This window comes from Eschrichtius robustus, chromosome 1, assembly GCF_028021215.1.
Source record: "Eschrichtius robustus isolate mEscRob2 chromosome 1, mEscRob2.pri, whole genome shotgun sequence".
NCBI lineage: Eukaryota > Metazoa > Chordata > Mammalia > Artiodactyla > Eschrichtiidae > Eschrichtius > Eschrichtius robustus.
Window position 1 is genome coordinate 128,411,260 of NC_090824.1, and position 22,990 is coordinate 128,434,249.

Genomic DNA, 22,990 nt, shown 5'->3' on the forward strand with positions numbered 1-22,990 from the left:
CGATAACGTCCAAGCTCTTTACATGTTGGAATGAAACCAGAGTCCATAAATTGCTTTTTAATTGTAATTTTACAAAAGTGGGCATCACAATAGAATCAAGAAAGTGAGTCATTGGTTGTTGAGTTTAATTGACCTTAATTATGTTGACCATCTTAAAGAACTGGAACCTGCTTTAAAGTTAAAATTAAGACCTACATTACAGACATATACACATTCTAACAACTTTATTTTGTTTGCACATTGCTATCCCATGGAACTCCTCACTGCTTAACAAGGAAGACCTTTAACCACCTTTGATCCTTAAGTCTCTGCAATTATATAAAATAGCAGAAGTTTAAAGAGTATAATGATGGGGACTTCCCTGGTGGTGCAGTAGTTAAGAATCTGCCTGCCAATGGGTTCGACATGGGTTCGAGCCCTGGTCCGGGAAGATCCCACATGCCACGGAGCAACTAAGCCCGTGCACCACAACTACTGAGCCTGTGCTCTAGAGCCCAGGAGCCACAACTACTGAGCCTGCGTGTCACAACTACTGAAGCCCGCGTGCCTAGAGCCCGTGCTCTGCAACAAGAGAAGCCACCGCAATGAGAAGCCCACACACCGCAAGGAAGAGTAGCCCCCGCTCGCCCCAACTAGAGAAAGCCCTCACGCAGCAACGAAGACCCAATGCAGCCCAAAATAAATAAATAAATAAATTTATGAAAAAAAAATAAATGAAGAATATAAGGATGGGGCTTCCCTGGTGGCGCAGTGGTTGAGAATCTGCCTGCCAATGCAGGGGACACGGGTTCGAGCCCTGGTCTGGGAAGATACCACATGCCACGGAGCAACTGGGCCTGTGAGCCACAACTGCTGAGCCTGCGCGTCTGGAGCTTGTGCTCCGCAACAAGAGAGGCCACGATAGTGAGAGGCCCGCGCACCGCGATGAAGAGTGGCCCCCGCTTGCCGCAACTAGAGAAAGCCCTCGCACAGAAACGAAGAACCAACACAGCCATAAATTTTTTAAAAATTAATTAATTAATTAATTAAAAAAAAAAAAGACAGGGTAAATGCTTAAACCTTAAAAAAAAAAAAAAGAATATAAGGATGAACTGCTTAGGGATCAGCATTTTGAATATATTTAACATTGGCTATATTGTGACTTAATTTTATTTAACAAAATACAGCATATTGTATTTTTTTAATTGAGAAATATTTTATAGAGTAGCAATTCTGTCAATTGTGCGTCATATAAACTCAGCCAGAGATAGAGCTTTTTATTCATGCTATAATGGTCATTATCAGACTAGGAAGTTCTTATGCTTAATAAACAACTGCAGTTTTTTAGTGGTAAAAATGCTAAAGTTGGTCAAATTTATTGTAACTACCAATAGAATATTTCCCATAAAATGTAATTTAACTAGGAAGCATTGTTTTTAAGTTACAATTTGTGAAGCTTTTATGATAGCAAATTTGACTTTAATTTTTTTTTTTAAACTTAGGTTGCTTCCAGCTGTAATTGATCAGAAATCATTTATTTTCCCTCTGGAATCTGAGGGGAAACTTTGGCAACCCCCAAGACAGCACAGTTCATTTCCACATGGCTTTCCAAGAGTAAAGGTAGGAAGAGAGAAATCCATAGAGACAGAAAGTGGATTGGTGGTTGCCAGCAGCTGGAAGGAGGAGGGGGTGAGAGTGGGGAATGACGTCTAATGGTTGTCAAGTGTCTTTGGGGGAGGATGAAATGTTCTGGAATTAAATAGTGGTGATGGCTGCACAACTATGTGAATCTACTAAACACCATTGAATTATACACTTTGAAAGGGCAAAATTAAAGTTTATGAATTATATCTCCATAAAGCTGTTAGAAAAGAATTTTTTTTTCAAGAGCAAAGGTGGGAAATAGTGTTCTAAATGAGAAAACATGCCACTGTTGCTTCAGATATGTTCATGGCATGGTCAATTTTTATGACAAAAGAGCTTTCTTTGAAGTTAAGTTTCCAGGTGGCAAGGAATAGAGCCCAAGAGGTTTCTGGCTTTTGGTTATGCTTTCAGTTTGATTCCTGTTTCCTCCCTGACTCCCCCAAAGTGATAACAGCTCACTTCTTCTGGGTACCAGGTGCTATTTTCAGTGCTTTGGGAACATTAACTTGTTTAACCTGCAGAATAATTCTAGAAGGAGATGTTATTATTATCTTCATTTTATTGATGAAGAAGCCAAGATTCCGAAATGTTAAATAAGTTGCCCAAGAGAACACAGCTAGTGTCAGAGCCAGGATCATGAACCCAGAAATGTAGGGATCCAGGGCTGTGCTCTTAACCACCGTGATACCCTTTTTCAAGTTAATAGCTTTATTGAGATACAATTTATATCCCATAAAATTCACCCTTTTAAGAGGTTTTTAGTATATTCACAGAGTTGTGCCACCATCACATGGTACCCTTTTTACAATTGTTTGTATTAGTTCTAGGTACTTTGGTAGGAAGCATCTTTGCTGTGGACATCTTTGTTGCAAGCATTTCTACCACAAGCATTTTTGCTGCATAACTAATTGGCCATAAGGCAATTTTGCTATAAGAGATAAAATAACAAAAAATAAAAGAGGGACATTAACAAGGACATAAAGAAGCATGAGAAATGAATAACAAAATTTAAATGACTTTTTTGCAAAATACAAAATATTTGAATACATTTAAAATGTGGGTAGATCATGGCACTACTGTGCAAATGACCAATTTTATTTTGTGGGTTTTACCTAAGCACTTGTCTTTCAAGTCTTTCGTTCATAGTATTGTATACATATTTTTGTTTGTTTGTTGACTCGTGTCCTTGTTTGGCATTGTGCTTTTTCTTTTTCACTGACATTTCGTCTGTCATTAAGAGAGGTATCAGTTTCCAAATACTAGGGTGAGTGTTTGTACCTGAGCTTTGCGTTGCCCTGTGAAAGCCGCTAAGCTGTGTTCTATGCTTGGCGTATTTGTTACATGTCCGCTGATAGATGTTCCAAAGTTCTATGCAAAACATGGCTTCAACTCTGCACCTTCAAGGCCTTCAGTCTCTTCCTCTTTCCAGGTAGTGTGTTTCAAAATAAGAAACCAGCTCTTGGGGCAAATCATCATCGATCAGCTTGATAAAGCCATCAATAATGACTAATGCATTTCAACCAGTGGAAACGAAACTGTCAAATCAAAAACTGTCAACCAGTTATTTTATCTTTCATGGCAGAATTGCCTTATGGCCAATTAGTTATGCAGCAAAGATGTTTGCAGCAAAAATGCTTACAGCAAAGATGTGTACAGCAAAGATACTTATGATGAGAATACCTTGTATTTTCCTTTATTAAATTTGCCAAAATTTGTAACTAGATATTGAGTTATACGATTCTTTAAAAAATGCCTGACTTCCCGCTAGATTATAAGCTTAATGAGGGCAGGATCCATGTCAGTTTGTCCATTGCAATGTAATGCCAGGTTACTCTCAACAAATGTTTGTTGAATGAATAAATGAAACCGCCACAGTGACTTCTAATGGTGTGCTCATCCCCATATTATAAAATATTAATCCAGGATCCTCTACACTCTCAAAGCAGCCCACTCCTACCTTTGTCACTGCACTTGTCACATTGGGTTCCTTCAGCCACTATCTGTGGAGTACTTCCTGTGTGCCAAGGACTGTTAGAGGCACACTGGGATGAACAATTCAGACCAGGTCCCCCCACTCTCACAGAGCTTACATTCTAGGGGGGTGGAGATAGACCATCAATAAGAAAATACCAGGTAATAATAAAGGCTCTCACGAAAAACAAAAACAGAGTGCTGTCATAAAGGGAGCTTAAACTTCTCATCTTCCTTACTATTAAGCCTCTGCTTTCATTAAATGTTTACTTTGCCAAGAATCTCAGGAGGGCCAGAGTTGGTCCATAAGTGGAAGATTAGAGATCTCCAGGTTATAAAGACAATGAAATAAAATATATGAAATTAGGACTATTTTAGAACACATAGTTGCTATTATTATTCCAGGAAAAAAAAAACAAACAAAAAACTATGGCCAGAAATTTATTTTCCCAAAAGAGTTCTGAATCCTGGCAAATGATTATAAAGATAAGGGATCTTATGTGCCCCGTGTTCTTTTAAATACTGCGAGCAGGGGTGAGCTTCATTTAGAAAGGGGCATGGACTGTTTCCCACCCTGACTTTACCTTCAGGGCCTGGATCCCTATTGTTGTTTTATATCTAATATCAGTGACATCTGCTTAAAAATGCATAACTGCTGACACAAAGATAGCCCTAATTTTGCGCTGTAAAGTCAATGACAAACAGTGCTGTTTTGCCAGCTGTTCTATAAGCCTACTACACCAACTTCAAAGCTTGTATTATTGAGTAGCTATGAAATCCAGCTGGGATATTACCACCTTTAATTGCCCACTGCCAACCTTTTAAACTAGGTAAACCCCAGTTGCTACTTTAAGCTCTTTCTCCAAAGTGAAGAAATTGTTTTTGGAATTCCATTTCACACCAAAAAACTAAAATGACAAATCATCTGGAGTTTCTCAGTTGTAATTAAGAATCACAATAAAGAATTGTTTATCAATTTCTTTTACATTTGAAAAAGCCATATTCTGATGGCTTTTCTTTATAATATAAAGAAAAGACTGGAGCTAAGGCTCCAAATCAACACCAGCCCAACCCTTCTTTTAGGCACCTTGGACTATAGGCGCACATGTTCTCATAACAGTCAAGGAAAGGGTTTGAAATAACAAACGAAATAGATAAGAAGGAGGGAGGAAGAGGAGAAAACCTTTATAGGCCAAGAGAGTGTTTGATTTTCTTGTTGTGTTCGGCAAGCTAAGTCTGAAGGCAATTTCAAATAGAAGTTCCTAAACTGTTTAAACGCAAGGACCTACTTAGAAGCATGATACAATTTGTATGTTTGTGGAGCAGGGAAAAAAAACACATCTCATTGCTTGAGAGTTATTTTCCAAATGAATTCCATAAAATGGATGCTTTATCAATCAAAACAAATATAAAAATATATATTGTGATCTAATACGATACAGCAATGTGCAAGATCTCTGTCTAAGATGGGAAGAATCTTTAATTTTGTGAATATGGATCTCACTGAGAAAGTGATTTTCAAAATTTGATAAAAACTAAAGTTTTGAGGATTTTTGCCATTATGAGGAATAATGTGATGAGAGATAGAAGACAGAAAATGTCAGGGCAAGTAAGGGTTGCTTTACAGATTTTCACTGTGAGTTATATCTCACTTAATATTGGGTGGGAAATTTTTGCTGGTGAAATAGCGGGTGGATTTTACAGAATAAAGTGGGGAGAAGAGAATGCCTACAAGTAACCAACAAGCACTGTGATCTCTGTCTTCTCATTAGAATATAAGCTCCATGAGAGCAGAAACTTTAAAAACTATTTTTCCCTTCCTGTGGCTTCTTAAAACCTTCTTAGTATGAAAATATTCAAATAAACCAAAAATAGTGTATGAATAACTATTTCTCCTTCACCTAGATTTAACAATTGTTAACCTTTACCAGTTTTGCTTCATCTATTTTTTATTGAAATGTTTTAAAATACAGACATATAGACATTTCACCCCTTAATGCTTTAACATGTGTCTTTAAAAATGAACACATTCCTACTTAGCCACAATACCGTTATCACACCATTATAACATTACCATTATAACAATACTTCCTGAATGTAATAAATACTCAGGTCATATTCAGATTTCCCCCATTATCCTCCAAATGGCTTTTACTGGTCTTTTATCCAAACTTGGATCTGCTAAGATTTATACATTGTGTTTGATTATTTTATTTCTTAAGTCTCTATTAATCTAAAGCAGAGAGACTCTGTTTAGTTCATTACTGTAACCAGTGCCTAGACAGTGCCCAGCCTGGAGGAGGCTCTCAACAGATGGCAACATGATGGTCAGAAGTATGAGCTCACATCCCGGTTCTCTACCACTTACTATCTGTACTTTGGCAAGTCACTTAACCTCTCTGTGCCTCAGTTCCTCATCTGCAAAATGGGCTCTATGACACCCTGTTGTGAGGATAAATGAGTTAATATACGTGCATGTTTATAACAGTGCCCCATGCATGGTGAGTGCTATGTTAAGTGTTCATTCTTCTTCTTATTTGTTGATGAATACTAGTCAACCTCAATTTTGTACCTGATATGTACCAGGCAGTATTTTAGGCATCAGCCAAATTTCTCTACTCTCATGGGGCTTACATTCTAGTTGGGCTAAGGTAGTCGTTAGGAAAACAGAAAACAGTTTGAAAAGTAAACATATAGTATGTTAGTTGATGAGAGAAAAGTTAGGTTAGGAACATAGGGAGTGTTGGGATGATCTCACTTGGAAGGTGACACTTGAACAGAAATCTGATGGACATGAGGAAGCAAGTCATTTGGCAAATAAGTGGGGAAAGAGTGTTCCAGGCAGAGAAGACAGAACCTGAAAAGACCCTGAATTAGGAGTGTGAACAGCAAGGAAGCTAGAGGGGAATGTGCAAGGGGGAGAGAAGTAGGAACAGGGATAGGGACCAGCTCTTGCAGACCATTGTAAGGACTGCGGAGATATGAGTGAGATGGGAGGCTTTTTACCAGGGGACCAATCGGATATGATTTGCAATTGACAAGGGTCACTCTGGCTGCCATGTGGAGAATATGATGTAGAAGGGCAAGGGTGGAAGCAGGAAGGCCATTCAGGAGCCTGTGTTAGCCATGATGATGAAATCATATCTCATCCTCACAACATTTCTGAAGGAAGGAATTATTGTTATCCCCATCTGACAGACGAGCATATCGAGGATGAGAGATGATAGTAATTTAAAACTAAGAAATAGTTTATTTATTCATTCAACAAACATTTGTTGAGAGTAAGCTGGCATTACACTGCAATGGACAAACTGACATGGATCCTGCCCTCATTAAGCTTATAATCTAGTGGGAAGTCAGGCATTTTTTAAAAAATCATATAACTCAATATCTAGTTACAAATTTTGGCAAAAGTAATAAAGGAAAACACAAGGCATTCTCATCATAAGCATCTTTGCTGTATACATCTTTGCTGTAAGCATTTTATTATTTGCTTAATCCCAGTTCATTTTATTATTTGAACTGGGATTCAAACTCAGCTCTGTTTAACTTCAGAGTCCTGGCTTTTCCTCACCACTGTTAAAAATACGAAACCTTGAGCTCCCTCCCTGTGTTTGCCACAGGGAAATTTACAACTGGGGAAAAAAAAAGAAAGCAGCTGAATAAATTCCTGATTTTTTCCACAAAAGGTCCTAACCATCCCCAGAATTATCCTCAGATATGTCCCTCTAAACGTCCCAAAGAAACTTCTCAATGCAATGCTCCTGATAAAAGTGACCTTTTCCATTTCTGATTTGTTGCAGTGATACTAATATGGCAACTGCGAAGCCACATTAGAATTATTTATAATACACTATTATACTCTATCATATGCAATGCTTTTTTACTGTAATTGGTTACCATTCAATTAGTTTATATATATAAAGAGGTTTATACTTTACAGTATAACTTATGGTTAGTGGAACAAGTGATTAAACATGGTATTTGGGGTTATTTCTATAAAAAATGGGCATCAAAAATAGGCCCTTAGCAGGACAGGAATAAAGATGCAGACGTAGAGAATGGACTTGAGGACAGAGGGAGATCAGCTCGGTGCTTTGTGACCACCTAGAGGGGTGGGATAGGGACGGTGGGAGGGAGACGCAAGAGGGAGGAGATATGGGGATATATGTATATGCATATAATCAGCTTCCTTGCAGCTGACTCACTTTGTTATAAAGCAGAAACTAACACACCATTGTAAAGCAATTATACTCCAATAAAGATGTTTTTAAAAAAATAGGCCCTTAGGACTATATCTTCTAATAACATTGTTTCTATGAGAAGATTCAATTAGCTACATATTTATGACTTACAGCGTCTTTTCCAGAAACATAAGCTATTTACTACAACTGCAAAGCATACTCAAAATTTATTATACGGTATTCCATGGTTCAATAACATTTCAAAGATGGCATCCCAAATTTCTCCTGCCTCTCTCCCTGGCTTACCAGGGGATGCTAACTTCTGGGCATTCAGGGAGCCCTCATTCCCTGGCCACCAACTCATGACAGTAGCTTGTAGCAAAAGAAGGGAGGTCACGGAATTAGCAATTGGCCCGTGTGCCATAAAAACAGGACAGAAAGTCACCTTTGGCACACACTACTGCTATAAGCTGATGACAGTGTATCCATGGCATATTGTAAGAATAACACAAACACAGTAAAACTAAAAAATGTCTTTCCTCACTGGTGTGCTGTTTCATGTCTTCAAATATTTTGATTTTAATGCTACTATGTGCTAGGTGCTGGAATGCAAATTTCAGTGCTGTAGGAGCTCACAGTCTGTAGGCAGGCATTCTACAGACAGAGTGGTGAGTGCAATATTAGAGGTTTGGCAAAAGTACTCTGGTAGGGCCAGGGGGATATGCCGAATGCCTGGGCTTTGTTGTAACCAGTAAGTACATCATCTCTAAAATCTGTTTCAAGCACAGCAATCTTTGACCTCTATGTCCTAGTCTGCCAGCTCACATAGTATGTTCTTCCAACAATTCTTCACTTCAGTAAGGACCTTCAATCCACTGACCTCTCACTATTTCACTATTTATCACTTTCATCTTATTGTACTTGCTTCCTTAGCTAGGGTAGACTGCAAGATTGTGGCAGAAATTGTTAGTTCCCTACCCAGTATCCATTCCCTCATCTGTATTACTATAAACTGTGATTTTGTTCAGGATGGCATCATGCCAGGCGGAATAAGGGTCCTCATTTCTGAGCCTTCCTTGCAGCTAAGTATGACCACGTGTCCCAATTCTGTCCAGTGAGTACTGAGCAGCAGTCTCCTGGGGTTGGTTCTAGGGGATATTTTGCTTTCCAGATGAAAGGATATAGTAACAACTGGCATGTCCCTTCTCCCCTTTCTCCTTTCTTTCTCCCCTGAGCACAGACATGACAACTGGAGTTGCAGCAAGCATCTTGCAACCACAAGGTGGCAAGCATAGGGACCAAGGGCAATACTCTGAGGATGGTTAGTACAGAAAGGGGGAAAGGGACTGGACCCCAATGGCTTTCCTGAGCAGCTGATTTTTAGCTAGATATATGGGTGCCCAACATAAAGACTACATTTCCCAGCATCCCTTGCAGTTGGACATAGCTATATGACCAAGTAGTACTGGCTAATGAAATGTTAGGGGTGGGTATTGTGGGAAGTTTTCTGGAAACTGCCTTAAAAGATAGCTGACTTGTGCTCTTTGATCTTTTTCTTCCCCTTTCTCTATTCTTCTGCCTGGAATGGGGCTGTGTTGGCTGGAACTCTAGTAGCCATCTTAGACCAGGAGGAAGAGGCCCATACATTAGGGATAGCAGAATATTAAGCTGGAAGGAGCCTGGTCCCTAGTAACTTCCTGGATTTCCAAACCAACCCTGACCAACCTATCTCTGGACTTCATATACATGAGAACAATAAATTCTGTCTTACTGAAGTAATATTCTTCCAATTTTCAGTCACATACAGCAAACAGTCTTATTCTCATTACCGTTATCCTTCTCATTACCAAATTTAATTTTTCTATGTCTGGATTTATGGGTTTGTTTGTTTTTTTCTTTAACTGGAGGTGAGATACGTATTTCAATTAGTGATCAGAAGTTCAGTCATTCTGAAGGTCATGCAGAGGATGGATTGGAGGTAAGGAGACCCCATTGTAGGGGCCATTACAGAGGTCCATGTAATAATCAATGAGGGCACAGATCAAAGCAGTGCCTGTGGGGATTAGAGAGGAAGTAAAGGATAGATAGATCCTGATATATAGGAAGTTAAATCAAGAGTGTATCAACAAACATTTCGTTGTAATGGGGCAGCATGTTATGATGGAAAGAGGCTTTTGAAGTCAGAGACATCAGTACAATCCTGTCTCTCCACTTTTGGATAATATGACCTTGAGAAGTCCCTTAGTCGTTTGTCCTCATTAGTAAAGTAGCGATAATATCATATGCTCCCTCTTGCCATTTTAAGGGCTATAGGACGGCACTTGGATTATGACAACCCCCGCATATTGTGATGCCGAGCACAAAATAGGGGCTGAATAAATGTTAGCTCTCTCCCTCAACCTTCCTCTTGTTCTACAATTCAACTACAGGAATCAGAACATAGGACAGGCACATCGGAATGGAATTAAAGTCTTAAGGTTTAATGAACCTGAGGCAGCTGGGCTTTTTAGAAGCAGCTTGGGGTTAAGTGATGCTGTGATTGTTGATCCCCTAGCCTAGCAGGGAGGTAAGAGGGAATATCATGAAGCAGAGAATGTTAGAATTCAAATAATAAATTAATGAATAATTAAATTTTAACTTCACTTTAATTTTAAATATAACTTGTTATTATGAAAATTTACCTTTGAATGGACACAAAAACAAAATGAAATCCATGTAACCATCACCCAACTTTAACAGTTGCCTTAATTTTACCATTCTTATTTCATCTATTCCCTCCACTTTTCTCGGTGAAGTCTTTTAAAGCAAATCCCAGACATCATGTCATTTTACCTTTAAACGCCTCAGATAATGACTTAAAAAAAACAGAACTATTATCACATCTAACAAATTTAACAATGCATTAATACTGTATAATTCTCAGTCCATGTTCAGTTTTCCCCAATTGCTTTAAAATTGTTCTTGTTTGTTTGAATCAGGATGTAAACAATGTCCACACATTGCATTTGTGTTTTGTTGTTGTTTATTTTTTTAAATTGAAGTATAGTTGGTGTACAATGTAAGTTACAGGTATACAATATAGTGATTCTCAATTTTTAAAGGTTAGAGTCCCCATGTTGTACAATATCACACATTACATTTGTATCTCATTTTATCTATAGCAGTTTCCCTCATTTAAAAAAATGTCACTTATACACAACATTGTAAATCAACTGTACTTCAGTTTTTTAAAACGTCACTTATTAAAGAACCCAGGTCATTTGTCATACAGGTTCTCCACCCCCTTAGTCTGGGTTGGCTGATTGCAATCTCATGGTGTCATTTTACACATTCCTCTGTCCCTAGTATTTCTTGTAAACTAGTAGTTTTATCTAGAAGCTTGATCAGATTCAGGTGACATCTTTTTGGTGGGAATACTTCACAGGTGGTGCGGTGTCCTTCCTTTTATAGCATATCAGGAGGCAATTTCTTTTCTCTCTTTTAATGATGTTATCAAGATGGATCAGTGAGTCTGAGTATTACCAGTTTGATCTATCCTATATAAGTTCCCCCACAACTGGGCTTCCCTGGTGGTGCTGTGGTTAAGAATCCGCCTGCCAGTTCAGGGGACGCGGGTTCAAGCCCTAGTCCGGGAAGATCCCACATGCCGCAGAGCAGCTGGTCCCATGCACCACAACTACTGAGTCTGCGCTCTAGAGCCCACAAGCCACAACTACTGAGCCCGCGTGCTACAACTACTGAGGCCCATGTGCCTAGAGCCCATGCTCCACAACAGGAGAGGTCACCACAATGAGAAGCCTGCACACTGCAACAAAGAGCGGCCCCTACTCGCCGCAACTAGAGAAAGCCCGCGCACAGCAGCAAAGACCCAGTGTAGCCAAAAATAAACAAATAAATAAATTAATTAAAATAATAATATTAATAATAAAATTCCCCACAACCTTTCACCTAATGATATTAGCAAAAACTGATATTTACCTAATTATTTCATTAGGGATTACAAAGTCATAATTTTATTTATTTATTTATTGGTAATTTTATAATTCTATCATTTCTTCCGCATTTATTAGCTTCTCTGAAGAACTTTCCCTTAGCAACTCTTTGGTGAATCTGAAAAACAGATTTTCAGGAAAAGCGGGATAAATGTATGATTCTTTCTTTGATCTATCTACTTTCAGATTAATTTATCAATTAAGTTTTTTGGGGGAAGGGGGAAATACTATTAAGAACTATGGATTTTTATATATTTGAAGTGTTTCAATGCATTGCATTATTATTTGGGGGCCTGTAGGATCCTGAGTAGTACTTTATCATTTGAGATACTTAAGTCACACATTAGACACTTAAACCTCACAAACAACCCCATGTAGATAGGTATTACTACCCAGTTTTAACAAATGAAAAATCTAGATCATATAGCTTGAACTAGGACTTGGTATCTACTGTTCTTTCAAATAAATATAATAATGGTTGAAAGAATCAGAGCATTAAAGGTGACTGGATTCTTTTTCTTTTTTCCGGTTTTGAGATTAAACAGCAGATATCTTTAACCAGTGGGAATATGATATTAACCAACATACACTTTAGAAGGCATTACTTGTAGTGGGACTTCCCTAGAGGCGCAGTGGTTAAGAATCCACCTGCCAGTGCGGGGGACACGGGCTCGATCCCTGGTCCGGTAAGATCCCACATGCCGCGGAGCAATTGGGCCCGTGCACCACAACTACTGAGCCTGCTCTCTAGAGCCCGCGAGCCACAACTACTGAGCCTGCGTGCCACAACTACTGAAGCCCATGTGCCTAGAGCCCGTGCTCTGCCACAAGAGAAGCCACCACAATGAGAAGCCTGCACGCCACAACAAAGAGTAGCCCCCGCTTACTGCAACTGGAGAAAGCCCGCGTGCGGCAACAAAGACCCAACACAGCCAAAAGAATTTTTAAATTAAAAAAATAACAATAATTAATAAATAATTAATAAAATTGAATTTAAAAGAAGAAGGCATTACTTGTAGCAAACACTGTTGAGAATAATGTTATGCTGATAATACTGTAACTTAGTAAATAGCTTGTCTCAACTTTGTTTGTGAAGCATTTCAATTTTGATTACTCTGTGTGGGATCTACTGCTCAGATGTATGTCATTTTATGGTCTGCCCATGTCTGGGGAGCTGGCATTACACGCTGCCTAGTGTTTTTAATTCAGAACTTCTTCTAAAAGAAACCTTAGCCTCTTATGTTCAAGCCCTAGTTTTAATAGCATAAGCTATTTCCTTCTTATATCGCTTTGTGGGCATAGTAATAAAATAAATACCACAAAATCACTGATGAGATGAAAATTGAGCTCCCTGCTTCTGTGCAGCCATGTAGGTAAAACAGTAATTGGCTCTGATAATAACTTTTGTTCTTACAAACCAAAGTCTAAATGAGAGTCACATTTGATATATCTGCTTGTAATTACTATCAAAAGGAGAGAATACAAAGTTTAGATTGTTTAGTCACTCAAGATAGATTAAATAAATTGCTGTCTTTTCTTGAACAATTTAAGAAAATTTTCTGGAATTATTTCTGATATTTATCTTACTGTTGGTAAAAAATGATCATCTTCCAGAGCATTGCTTTTATGCTTAATGGAATGATTAATTTTGTTTTTGTTTTTTAAAATCTATAGTTATTTTTCTTGAAAAATCTTATTACTGGGTCTGACAATGTAGCTTATGCTCATAAATATTTCCCTATACATCTCTATAGATGGTTTGTAAGATAAATTTAGGTTATGAATGTATATGACAGTGATTTTCAGTGAGACCATTTGATATTTTTATATTATTTAAATGTAAGCTCTTAATATTTGTTAAAAGGGGAATTAAATCACATGTGCTACATATTGTTTTGGCATACACACGCTTTGGTGTCAAAAGAGAAAATATTAGAATATTAATAATTTTAAAGGATTTTTTCCATTGCTTTAGAAGCTGACTAATAAAGAATTGCTATTACAACCTATCATTTCTGTTGGATTTCTGTTTACATTTTGATTTCTTTCCAGAAATATCTGTGTCCAGTGCCACAGAAATGTAAAAATGGAAGGAAACAACTAGTTTTTAATGCCAGTTTTAACAATGATTCTGTATTTGATCATTTCCTTTCTATACCAGTCCCAAAGCCACATAAAGTTGACGGAGCATAATAAAACTAAGAAAATGGCTATGGTCCACTGGGCCAATGATCCCAGAATTCAAAAGTTCTAACAAAGCTTAGACATGATAGATGAAGTTATTGCCATCAGTTGTATACAGAATACACATTTAAAAAACACCCTAATTACAGAAACCACATCCAGCCAATATAATACATATTAGCAATTTCCCAATCCTTGATAGAATGGAAATTATTCTGAAAGTTTAATTAAGAAGGAAAAAATTATGTTCAGGTATTAATTTCAATAAAAGAGGCACTCAGCTTCCATGCAAAAACCCTGGAGTAGTGCTGTAAGTGTGGGTTACCCACAGAAGGAAAGCCACTTATAATTAGGCACTACATTATTTTTGTCACCACACAGACTTTAAGGAGAGGGAAGAGCTGTGCCTTTTTTGTAACCTGTGTCCCTGCATGGGTTAAATAATGTGCACAATTGAGTGCAGTTATTTGGAGATTTGGTCTAAAAACTATTTAAAAAATAAAAAGAAGGTTTGGAGGCTGTGTTAAGAAATAACTTATCTAGACAGCATGCATTCCATAGGTGTTTTTGTAGTCTTCCCCTTCGCTTTGACCTCAGGCACAGGCCATGTATGAATGCTTAAGATCAAAGAAATTACTGCAGCATGAGCTAATCTGTCTGGTTCCTATAACCGTTTTAACAATTGCATCAGATCGCCCTCAGAACTAAGACACTCCATTGAAAGGAAATCAGTGTTTTTAATTGCTCACACCTCCTTTTAAAAAAGTCACAAAGACCACATGTTGTATGATTTCACTTATAAGAAATATCCAGAATGGGCACATCCAAGAGAAAGAAAGTCGATTAGCAGTTGCCAGGCTCTGGGAAGACGAGGGGATGAGCACTGATTGTTAATGGGTATGAGGTTTCTTTTTGGGTAATGAAAACGTTCTGGATTTGAGGTAGGGGAGATGGTTGTATAACATTGTGAATATGCTAAAACCCACTAAATTTAAAAGTCACAAAAGACTTCAGAAACTGTTGGTACTACCATATTCCTTAAGTGTCAATTTACCTCTTAGCGTCAAATAATAGAAAGCAAAACATGGGAGGGGGAGATTGGGGGGTTGATAGTCCTTCAAGAGACAGACTGTCAAGTCTAATGTCGCATTTTGCAAATAAAGAAACTGGCTTCCAAAGAGGGGACGTAACTTACCCAAGGTCACACGCAGGCAGTCCAGGGTAGAGCAAGACTGGAACCTAGGTCTCTGGTCACCTATCCAGTGCCCCTTCCCCCCTGCCACTGTGCTGCCTATTCTGGTGGTTCAAATGTAAGCATCTCAGCAGTAAGTCATTTGAATTATTTTAAATGAGGAACACGTGGTCAAATGAGATGTTTGTTTCTTTTTTCTAAGGAGAGCATATATTTTTCCTATAGATAGCAAAAGCTCTGCGAAGGAGTGGATAAGTTTGTTGTGGTAAATTTACCAAGTCCAAACTGAGATTTACCTGTAAATGTCCCTCGAGGAAAGGGGACACATTAACAGACCAAGGGAGCCCTCTACCTGCATAGCCGTAGTATAGATTTCATTGGCAAAATTCTTGACCTGGAAAGCTAAAAATAAATCCAGACCAGGTATTCTATCCTTTGTCCACCTTGGTTGGCTTCTAGCAGTATTTTTGAGAAAATGAATGGCGTCTGCAGATGGATTTTTATGAGTAACAGGATACACAGAGGAAAATCTGCAGAAAATTCCTTTTCTGTGAATAAAAGACTAATTAGTCACCTAAATAAAAGACCCAAAGATATACTTTTTTTTTCCAGTGAGAATTACATTAGAATAATTATTCTCAAAGAACTTTAGACTCCTTTGAGGATATAAAATGTTAGTAGGCAGTCTTGTTCTTCTGGCATGAAAGTTTCATTGTTTCTTTGTTTCAGCGAAAGACAGGGTTGAATATAAAAATCATGCAGGATCCTGAAAACATCCACCACAGAGCTGCTGTAAATGCGACCTATGGAATCAGTTTGCCATATATTAATCAGAGAAAAGCATGTGTAAGTAATGAGTTGTTTTAATGAGCTCTTTTTTTTTTTTTAGAGTTAAAAGTCATTTATTAGTAGTATAAGATACAATGTAGATTTTTAAGTGAAAATTTGGATCCTTTTGTCCTTAGAATATTTTGGAGATGAAATGGAGTGGCTTTCATTCTGTTTGTAATTAGAAATGATGAAGAAAATGTAAACCTCTTTTTAAGAGATCTATTTATAGCTCATTCAAATTTTTCTGTTTTATCTGATATCCCTAAATAATCTAGTACCATAATTTTAACAAGAGAAAGTAATTTAACAACAAAAAGAATACAGAGATGTTAAATATTTTATCTCTTGTACAGCTTCTCCTAGAAAAAGCAAAAGAAAACAACAGCAAAGCATGAGCTTCAATGGTGTATACTCAAACAATATGCAAAATTTTAAGAATATTATTCTAAATCTGAAGAAAGTAGGGATTAATCCTTTATGTCAGCAAAATGATGAGAAGGAAAAATAATGACACGGAGACTGACATTAAGGGATCTCAGAGTCTGTGCCTATTTTTGCCATTGACTTGCTGCTGAGCGTCCCAAAGCAAGGACTGTACTCTTTCTGTGTTGCAGGGTTTTCTTAGGAGAATCAAGAGTAGTGCTTCATTTTATTTGGAAAATTATTTTATTTGAGATCATTTCTAATATTGAAAACAATTACTAAAGTGATATTTATACATTTTTAAATACATTTTTTAACCTTTGGCTTCTCTCAAAAGTTCTTAAATGTATCCTTCAGTGAAATCAAAACTAAAAACAAGATTAATTTTAGAATTAAATTGCAAAACCATTTCTAACCAGCTAACAGTCTGTTAGATTAATCTTCCAAATTTCCTATGTAGACATTTTCAACTGCCTACTTCATTCATGTAACCCTGAAATATATTCTCAGTTTCTTTATATGTGCTTTATGTTATTTTAACAGGGTTGGTTTAAGAGCACTTTATAGTCTAAGAAATAACCAGAAAGTTAGATATTTTTATTCCTGCTGAAACTTTATTTAAAATGTCACTGTGAATAATGTGAAAGGGTTTTTATCTGCTTCCCGTGAGCCCAAAGCCCTTGAAATAAAAATATTATTTCTCTGGCTGTACAGACAGAAGCAGATTTCTCTTTTGTTGTTGTTGGTTTTCCCCTTCAATCTAGAATTAATATTGGCTTAGCTGGTGGAGCGCTGAGGCTTTGTAGCCCAAGGCAACTGCAGCATTTCATGCAAACTTTTTCCGATGAGTATTGAAGTTTGAAAAGGCATACCTCTAGATTTAGGGGGATTAAGCTTTGCTTTAATGAATCTGAGTAAAGATTCTGACTTAAATAGGGAATTCAAAATTATATCTGAAATTTGGAGCAGAATCTTAGTTATTTATTATATATTTTTTCAAATTCCCAAATAGGATGAGTGCCTTGGATATTGTACCCCTGTCCTTTGAACACAGAGGATTTGGGAAAGCACTTGGCCTTGTATGACACAGATAATGTATACTCATTTATTGTAGTTAAGATCGTTTTTCCCCATGAAACTTGACTCCATAAAAATCTACACCAGAGCACTTTAAAATGTATGTACATTATGTACATCTTGCCCAAACTACTGGCATTTCAATCAAAATAGTTGACCCTATCATTTTATGTTGATATATGTATATGTGATGGTACTAAGTGAAAAACATGTTTTCATTTTAGATTTGTAAAACAAGCATTGTGCAAAAAATCCTGTGAAAGAAATATTCCAGTGTTCGGCTTTAAACAATCATATGGAATATTTGGGAATAAATACAGTTGGGATTTACCACTTATAAAAATGTTTTTGAAAGCACTTGCCCAAACTGAAGCAAAGTGTCTAGTGTTGTGATGTACAGTTAATTAGAAAAGCAGCATCAGGGCTAATTGCTTTTTATAACTACTCTAAACACTCAAAGGGGATTATTATTTGGCTGCTGAGGGCCATGTGTTTCCTTACTTCTTATGAAACTTGAACAGCTTGTCAAAAGCCTGTAAATAACCTTAGACATTTTTGACAGAGAAAATTTGAATTTGTTGCTAATTTACATTACTAGTTCTCAGAAACTGGTATTTTCTCCATTTTATGAAGAGGTGTATCCTTTCTGATAATATGGGCTTATGCAAAGATTTTAGTGCATTGAAAACACAGATACTACACACACACACACACACACACCACAAAACTGCCTTCAGAATTGTATATCCTGTAACTCGCTTATGTAAAAGCAATTTACAAAAAAAAGTATTAAAAGTGAAAGTCACTGATTTTTTCAATATCTTAAATCTGCCAAATTAGAAACAAAAACAAAAACCCTCTAACATGTTCTTGAGTAGAGCCTTATAGGTTTGGATAGACAAGAAGAAATCTCTGATACATTTATACTTACTCACTGACATTTAGTTCCAGTTAGACTTTCTAATGCAACACGTTAAAAGAGCTACAGAAAATTTGACTTTGATTTATTTTTTTTAAATAAGAAGGGTTTCTTAAAAGGCTTGAAACATGTATCTGTTACCATGAATTTTAAAAGAACGATTATGAATGCATAATAAAAAAGCCAAACAAAACATTGCTCTGAATTGCTGCACAAATAACTCTCATTATAACTGTTATGACCTAGAAAAGAATCATAAAAACATTCTTCTTTTTGGCAACATATGAGTTGCTGTAGAATTATACCAGTTCTTTGGTCCCACTTTCCAAATAAATAAATATATAATGCAATGTAAACTTAGAATCTTTTATTTATTCATGAGGTTGAATTTAATACTTTTATGATTTCTAGATTTTATGAGTCATATGTTATGCAGCGTTTTTCACTAACTTAGTTGGGTAGCAACCATACTTCACAGATCATAGTTTCAGTCTTTACTGTTTCACTTGGGGTGTACGTAGTAATCTCTCTCACTGAAAGCACATTCATTTCTGAAGTGATAAAGTAATGGAAAGTGAGGCAATTGTGTTAGTGTCAAATGCTTAGAAGAAGCACCAGAAGTAAGAGGTGGGGGTAAGTAGCAAGGGGGGAGAAAGAAGGACGATTTCACAACATGATTGTGTTTTAAGCCCATGCATATGGCCACAATTACAGTCACAACGTAATTTGGCAACAGTAGCAGAATTAGATTTAAACAAATTGATGTTACACTGCAGTAATTCAGAATGAGCTTGTTGCATTTATAAACCATAACAAGAAGCAGAGTGAATTAATAAATGCTTCTTGTCACTAAAAATAAAAAAGGGAATAATTGCTGAGATGGAGTTAACTTAACAGATGACTTAGTCAGCATCCTTTCAGCCTAGATACGGGAAAGTGAAGGTCACCCCCATCTTGGATGACAAAGAGGGAACATTTTGTTGGTAAACAAATTAATCTTTTGAAAGGTCGCCATTTGTTTTAAGTTTTTATCCAGTTCTTGTCATCTGGAATCAGAGACTGACTGTCATTTCACTAGGCAGGGGTGCAGTTGAAGCAGACAAAGCTGCTTCTGTACATATCAGCATTCCTTGACAAAACCCGGTGCCTGATTGTGATGCTATGGGCTGCTGGTTTACAGCTGTCTCCGGACAAGAATGGAGGCCCACCCCTGAATTCCAATAAGATGGGCCTGCATATTCCACCTGCTGTAAGCTGGCCCTCTGCCCACAAGTAAAATGTATTGCAGTTCAAGCCAGCAATTATCTCTTTTACTTCCTTCTGTGCTGCTTCTGTTCCTTTTTTCCAAAAACAGATGTGGGTATTCACTCAAGTTCTGCATCTATTCTTTCTCACACCTGCCAGGGCAGAATTTTGACAGAGGTAGGGTTTGAGGGAGCCAGCAGACAACAATCAGACAGAATTTCTCTGAGAACAGTTTAAAAAGGAAATGTTGATTTTTCAGGAAATGCAGAGTCAGCATCTTGGTCCCCCTCCCTTTCCCCAGGAGCATTTGGTAAATTAAATTAGTTGAACAAAAGGAAATAGCTTTAAAGTCATTCAGAAATGCCATATCCTATTTATGACACATAGTCATTACCCAAGGTCTGTGATGGCATGTACCACATCCCCGTTTCTGTCATTAAAGGGAGCTTTCTCTTCAGGTTGTCTTGAAAGAGTTTTCAAGAAAACAATGACTTTTCATGTTCTTCTTGACTACAGCCTACTCCGCCAACGTGGTGGCGGTAGAAGTGGTGTACTGCCTTTGGATGTTGTCACTACTGAGAATTTTAGTTCTGCTTTGGTTTGGAGTGCTGGGAAAGCTGAAGAAAATGATATGGCAAATGTCATTGGCTCATGTCCAGTTCTCTCACAGAAGCCCATCTGGGAGTGGGGAGAGGCAATCAGAGGCCATACCTTCATCAGATACATTCTCTAACTTCTTCAGAATGCTGTATTTCTCGAGTTTCTGTGCTGAGATCCTGTCTGCGTTCCCAAACCAACTCCATGCCAAACTGCAACCACTTTTTAGCTGGGAGCATCATGATTCTGGGTCAGACTGCCTGGTGTGGACTTTAACTAGAAAGGGAACCTCCCCAAAACGGCCTCCATTTCCTCATGTGGACAACGTCCATAATAAGAGTATCTCATAGGATTATATTGAGATCTAAATGAGATAATTCAAAGCACTTAGCAAAGGTCCTGGTACAAATAAGGGCTCTGAAAATATTAGTTATGACTACTGGCAATCTTCACATATTGTATTATGCCATGTTTTATACAGCCATTTAGAACTTACATTATTGTAGGGGTCGAGGGGGAAAACCAAAGTATTACTGAGGTCCCTTCCAGGGATTCTATTTAATATTTCACATGATGATGCCCTCTTTCCCATACTGATATGAGGACAGGGACCTTGTTGTCTGGACCGTTTGTCTGTTTTTCACATCCTCCGCTGCACCAAGCAGTGTTTTGCACATAATAGAAGAGGACTAATTGGTCTTATCCATCCAATCCCTGCACTGAAGCTATGTTACCTGATGCCAAGTCTAGAAGTGAAGTAATGGTTTTGCTGGCTCCCAGCAGGCACAGGGCACCCTCCCACTGGGCCATCTGATGGAGATTACCTAGGGAAACATCCTTGCTCCTGGATTCTTGTAACAGCCTGGCCACCAACTAGCTGTTTCTAGGGGCCACTTACTCTAGCTCCCTCGTTCTCATTTTCCTGGTTTATAAAATGGGGAGGCTAGATGGGAGGCAGTCTGGGGTGGTAGGAAGGGTTTGGAATTGAATGGATCAGAGTTTGGGTCCTACCTGCCATTTTTCCAGTTGTGTACCCCGAGGTAAGCAAATTAACATCTCAGGTCCTCCGTTTCCTCTTTTGTAACATCAGAATAATGGTGTCTACTAGGCAAGGGTGTTATGGGGATTATAGATAATATACTGACATTGCTGGAACATAATAGGTGCCTAATAAGGTTCCCGTCTTTCTGAAAAATTAATGAATATTAAAAATCTCATACTTCTCCCTTTTTCACACCTTTGTGTGCAGAAAAGGATCTGATTTGGCTCCTTTCACACTCCAGTGTAAATGAGTAATAAGGTTTAATGCTCTGGTTTTCAAATTGTTATGAAGAGCTCCAATAAGCTTCAGGGAGCCTGCAAGCATTTAATTCATATTTCATTTTTATGATAAATATTTAAGCGATTTGAAGTGTAATAAAGTACAATACATACATACCTAAGTTTGATACCAAATTTTAACGCATTAGATACCATCAATGCATTAATTTGTGCTATTTGGTTAACTCCACGAGCACATGGACGCACACGCGTGTATGTGTGTGTATGTGTGTGTGTGTGCACGTGTGCATTTGAATTTCTTATAAGGGTGTTTTTTAATTAGATAGGGTTTATCTGTGTACTAGTCATATTTTGAAATGCACATCTGCTCATATACACTCCTATAATGATCACACAGGACAAATAAGTGAAGATCAAATGAGCTAATACATGTCAAGGTCTTAAAGCAGTGCCTAGCCCCGGGTAAGCATGTCATTAACATTAGCTGGTATTAGTATTACATACACCACCTGTGTGCTCCCAGCCATTAAAAGCCAGGCAAGCTCTCTGGTACACATGTTTGGCACGGCATAATAGTCAACTGTACAATTACAATAATGCATGTTGCATCATGATAATATAGCATTATAAATTGTTTCATCGCTCATTTTAATTTTGGCTTGGGTCTTATCTGATTCAAAATGTGCTATACGATCTTCATTTGGCATTGCAGGGTTGCAATTTTACTTGGTTTACATCTGCAGATAAAAGGTCAGCAATGAAACATCATCTTAAAACTTTGGACTCATTGTGCAAAACAAAATTAGACTTCTGAAACTGAGTGAATATCTGAAAAAGAAGGGTGCTAAGATATCTGAAAATAAATTTAAATGGGACATGATGAACATCTTAAAATGGTACATGGGACATTTGAAAAGTACTTTTGGTCATTCAACTCTTCAGTAATAATAGCCCTCATCAAGTATGCCAGACACTGTGTTAAGTGCTTTATGTACACTATCTTACTTAACCTTTACACCTATAAAATAGATGCTATTTTCATAATCATTTTACACATGAGGAAACTGAGACTAAGATTAAGCTACTTGCCTAAGGTTATGAACTAAGTAAGGAATTCAGGATTCAAATGGTTTACTAATCTTGTCAAATTTCCCCAAATTAAGTACTCACCAACTAATCCTTAATTACTAAGTAATATGAACAGTTGTTAAATATTATTAGTGATTCTACTTTGAAACAAAAAATTCCTGCTAGTCTTCAAACTTCTGGATCATTTTAATTGAAGAAAATCCTGAGATTATAAGTGCCATAACAAATTGTTAGCTAGAAATTACTTATCTATTTAGGTCAGGATTTTCTCCATCTTGTGCAGGTAAAATATAATACAGAAATAAGGTGTATGCTCTGATGGATGTAAGATTGCAGCTATTATCTATAGTTCTTGATGTCATAATTTGCCTTTATCAAAGTA

General features: G+C 37.5%; 1 protein-coding gene across 1 annotated transcript in view; it reads left to right on the plus strand.

Annotated features, from left to right (window-relative positions):
- Positions 1–22,990, plus strand: part of IQCH (IQ motif containing H) — a 207,255-nt gene that overhangs the window by 19,061 nt on the left and 165,204 nt on the right. Inside the window, exon 4 of the mRNA XM_068536684.1 lies at positions 1,482–1,599. Coding sequence (XP_068392785.1) covers positions 1,482–1,599 — 118 coding nt within the window. The remainder of the gene's footprint in view (positions 1–1,481; positions 1,600–22,990) is intronic.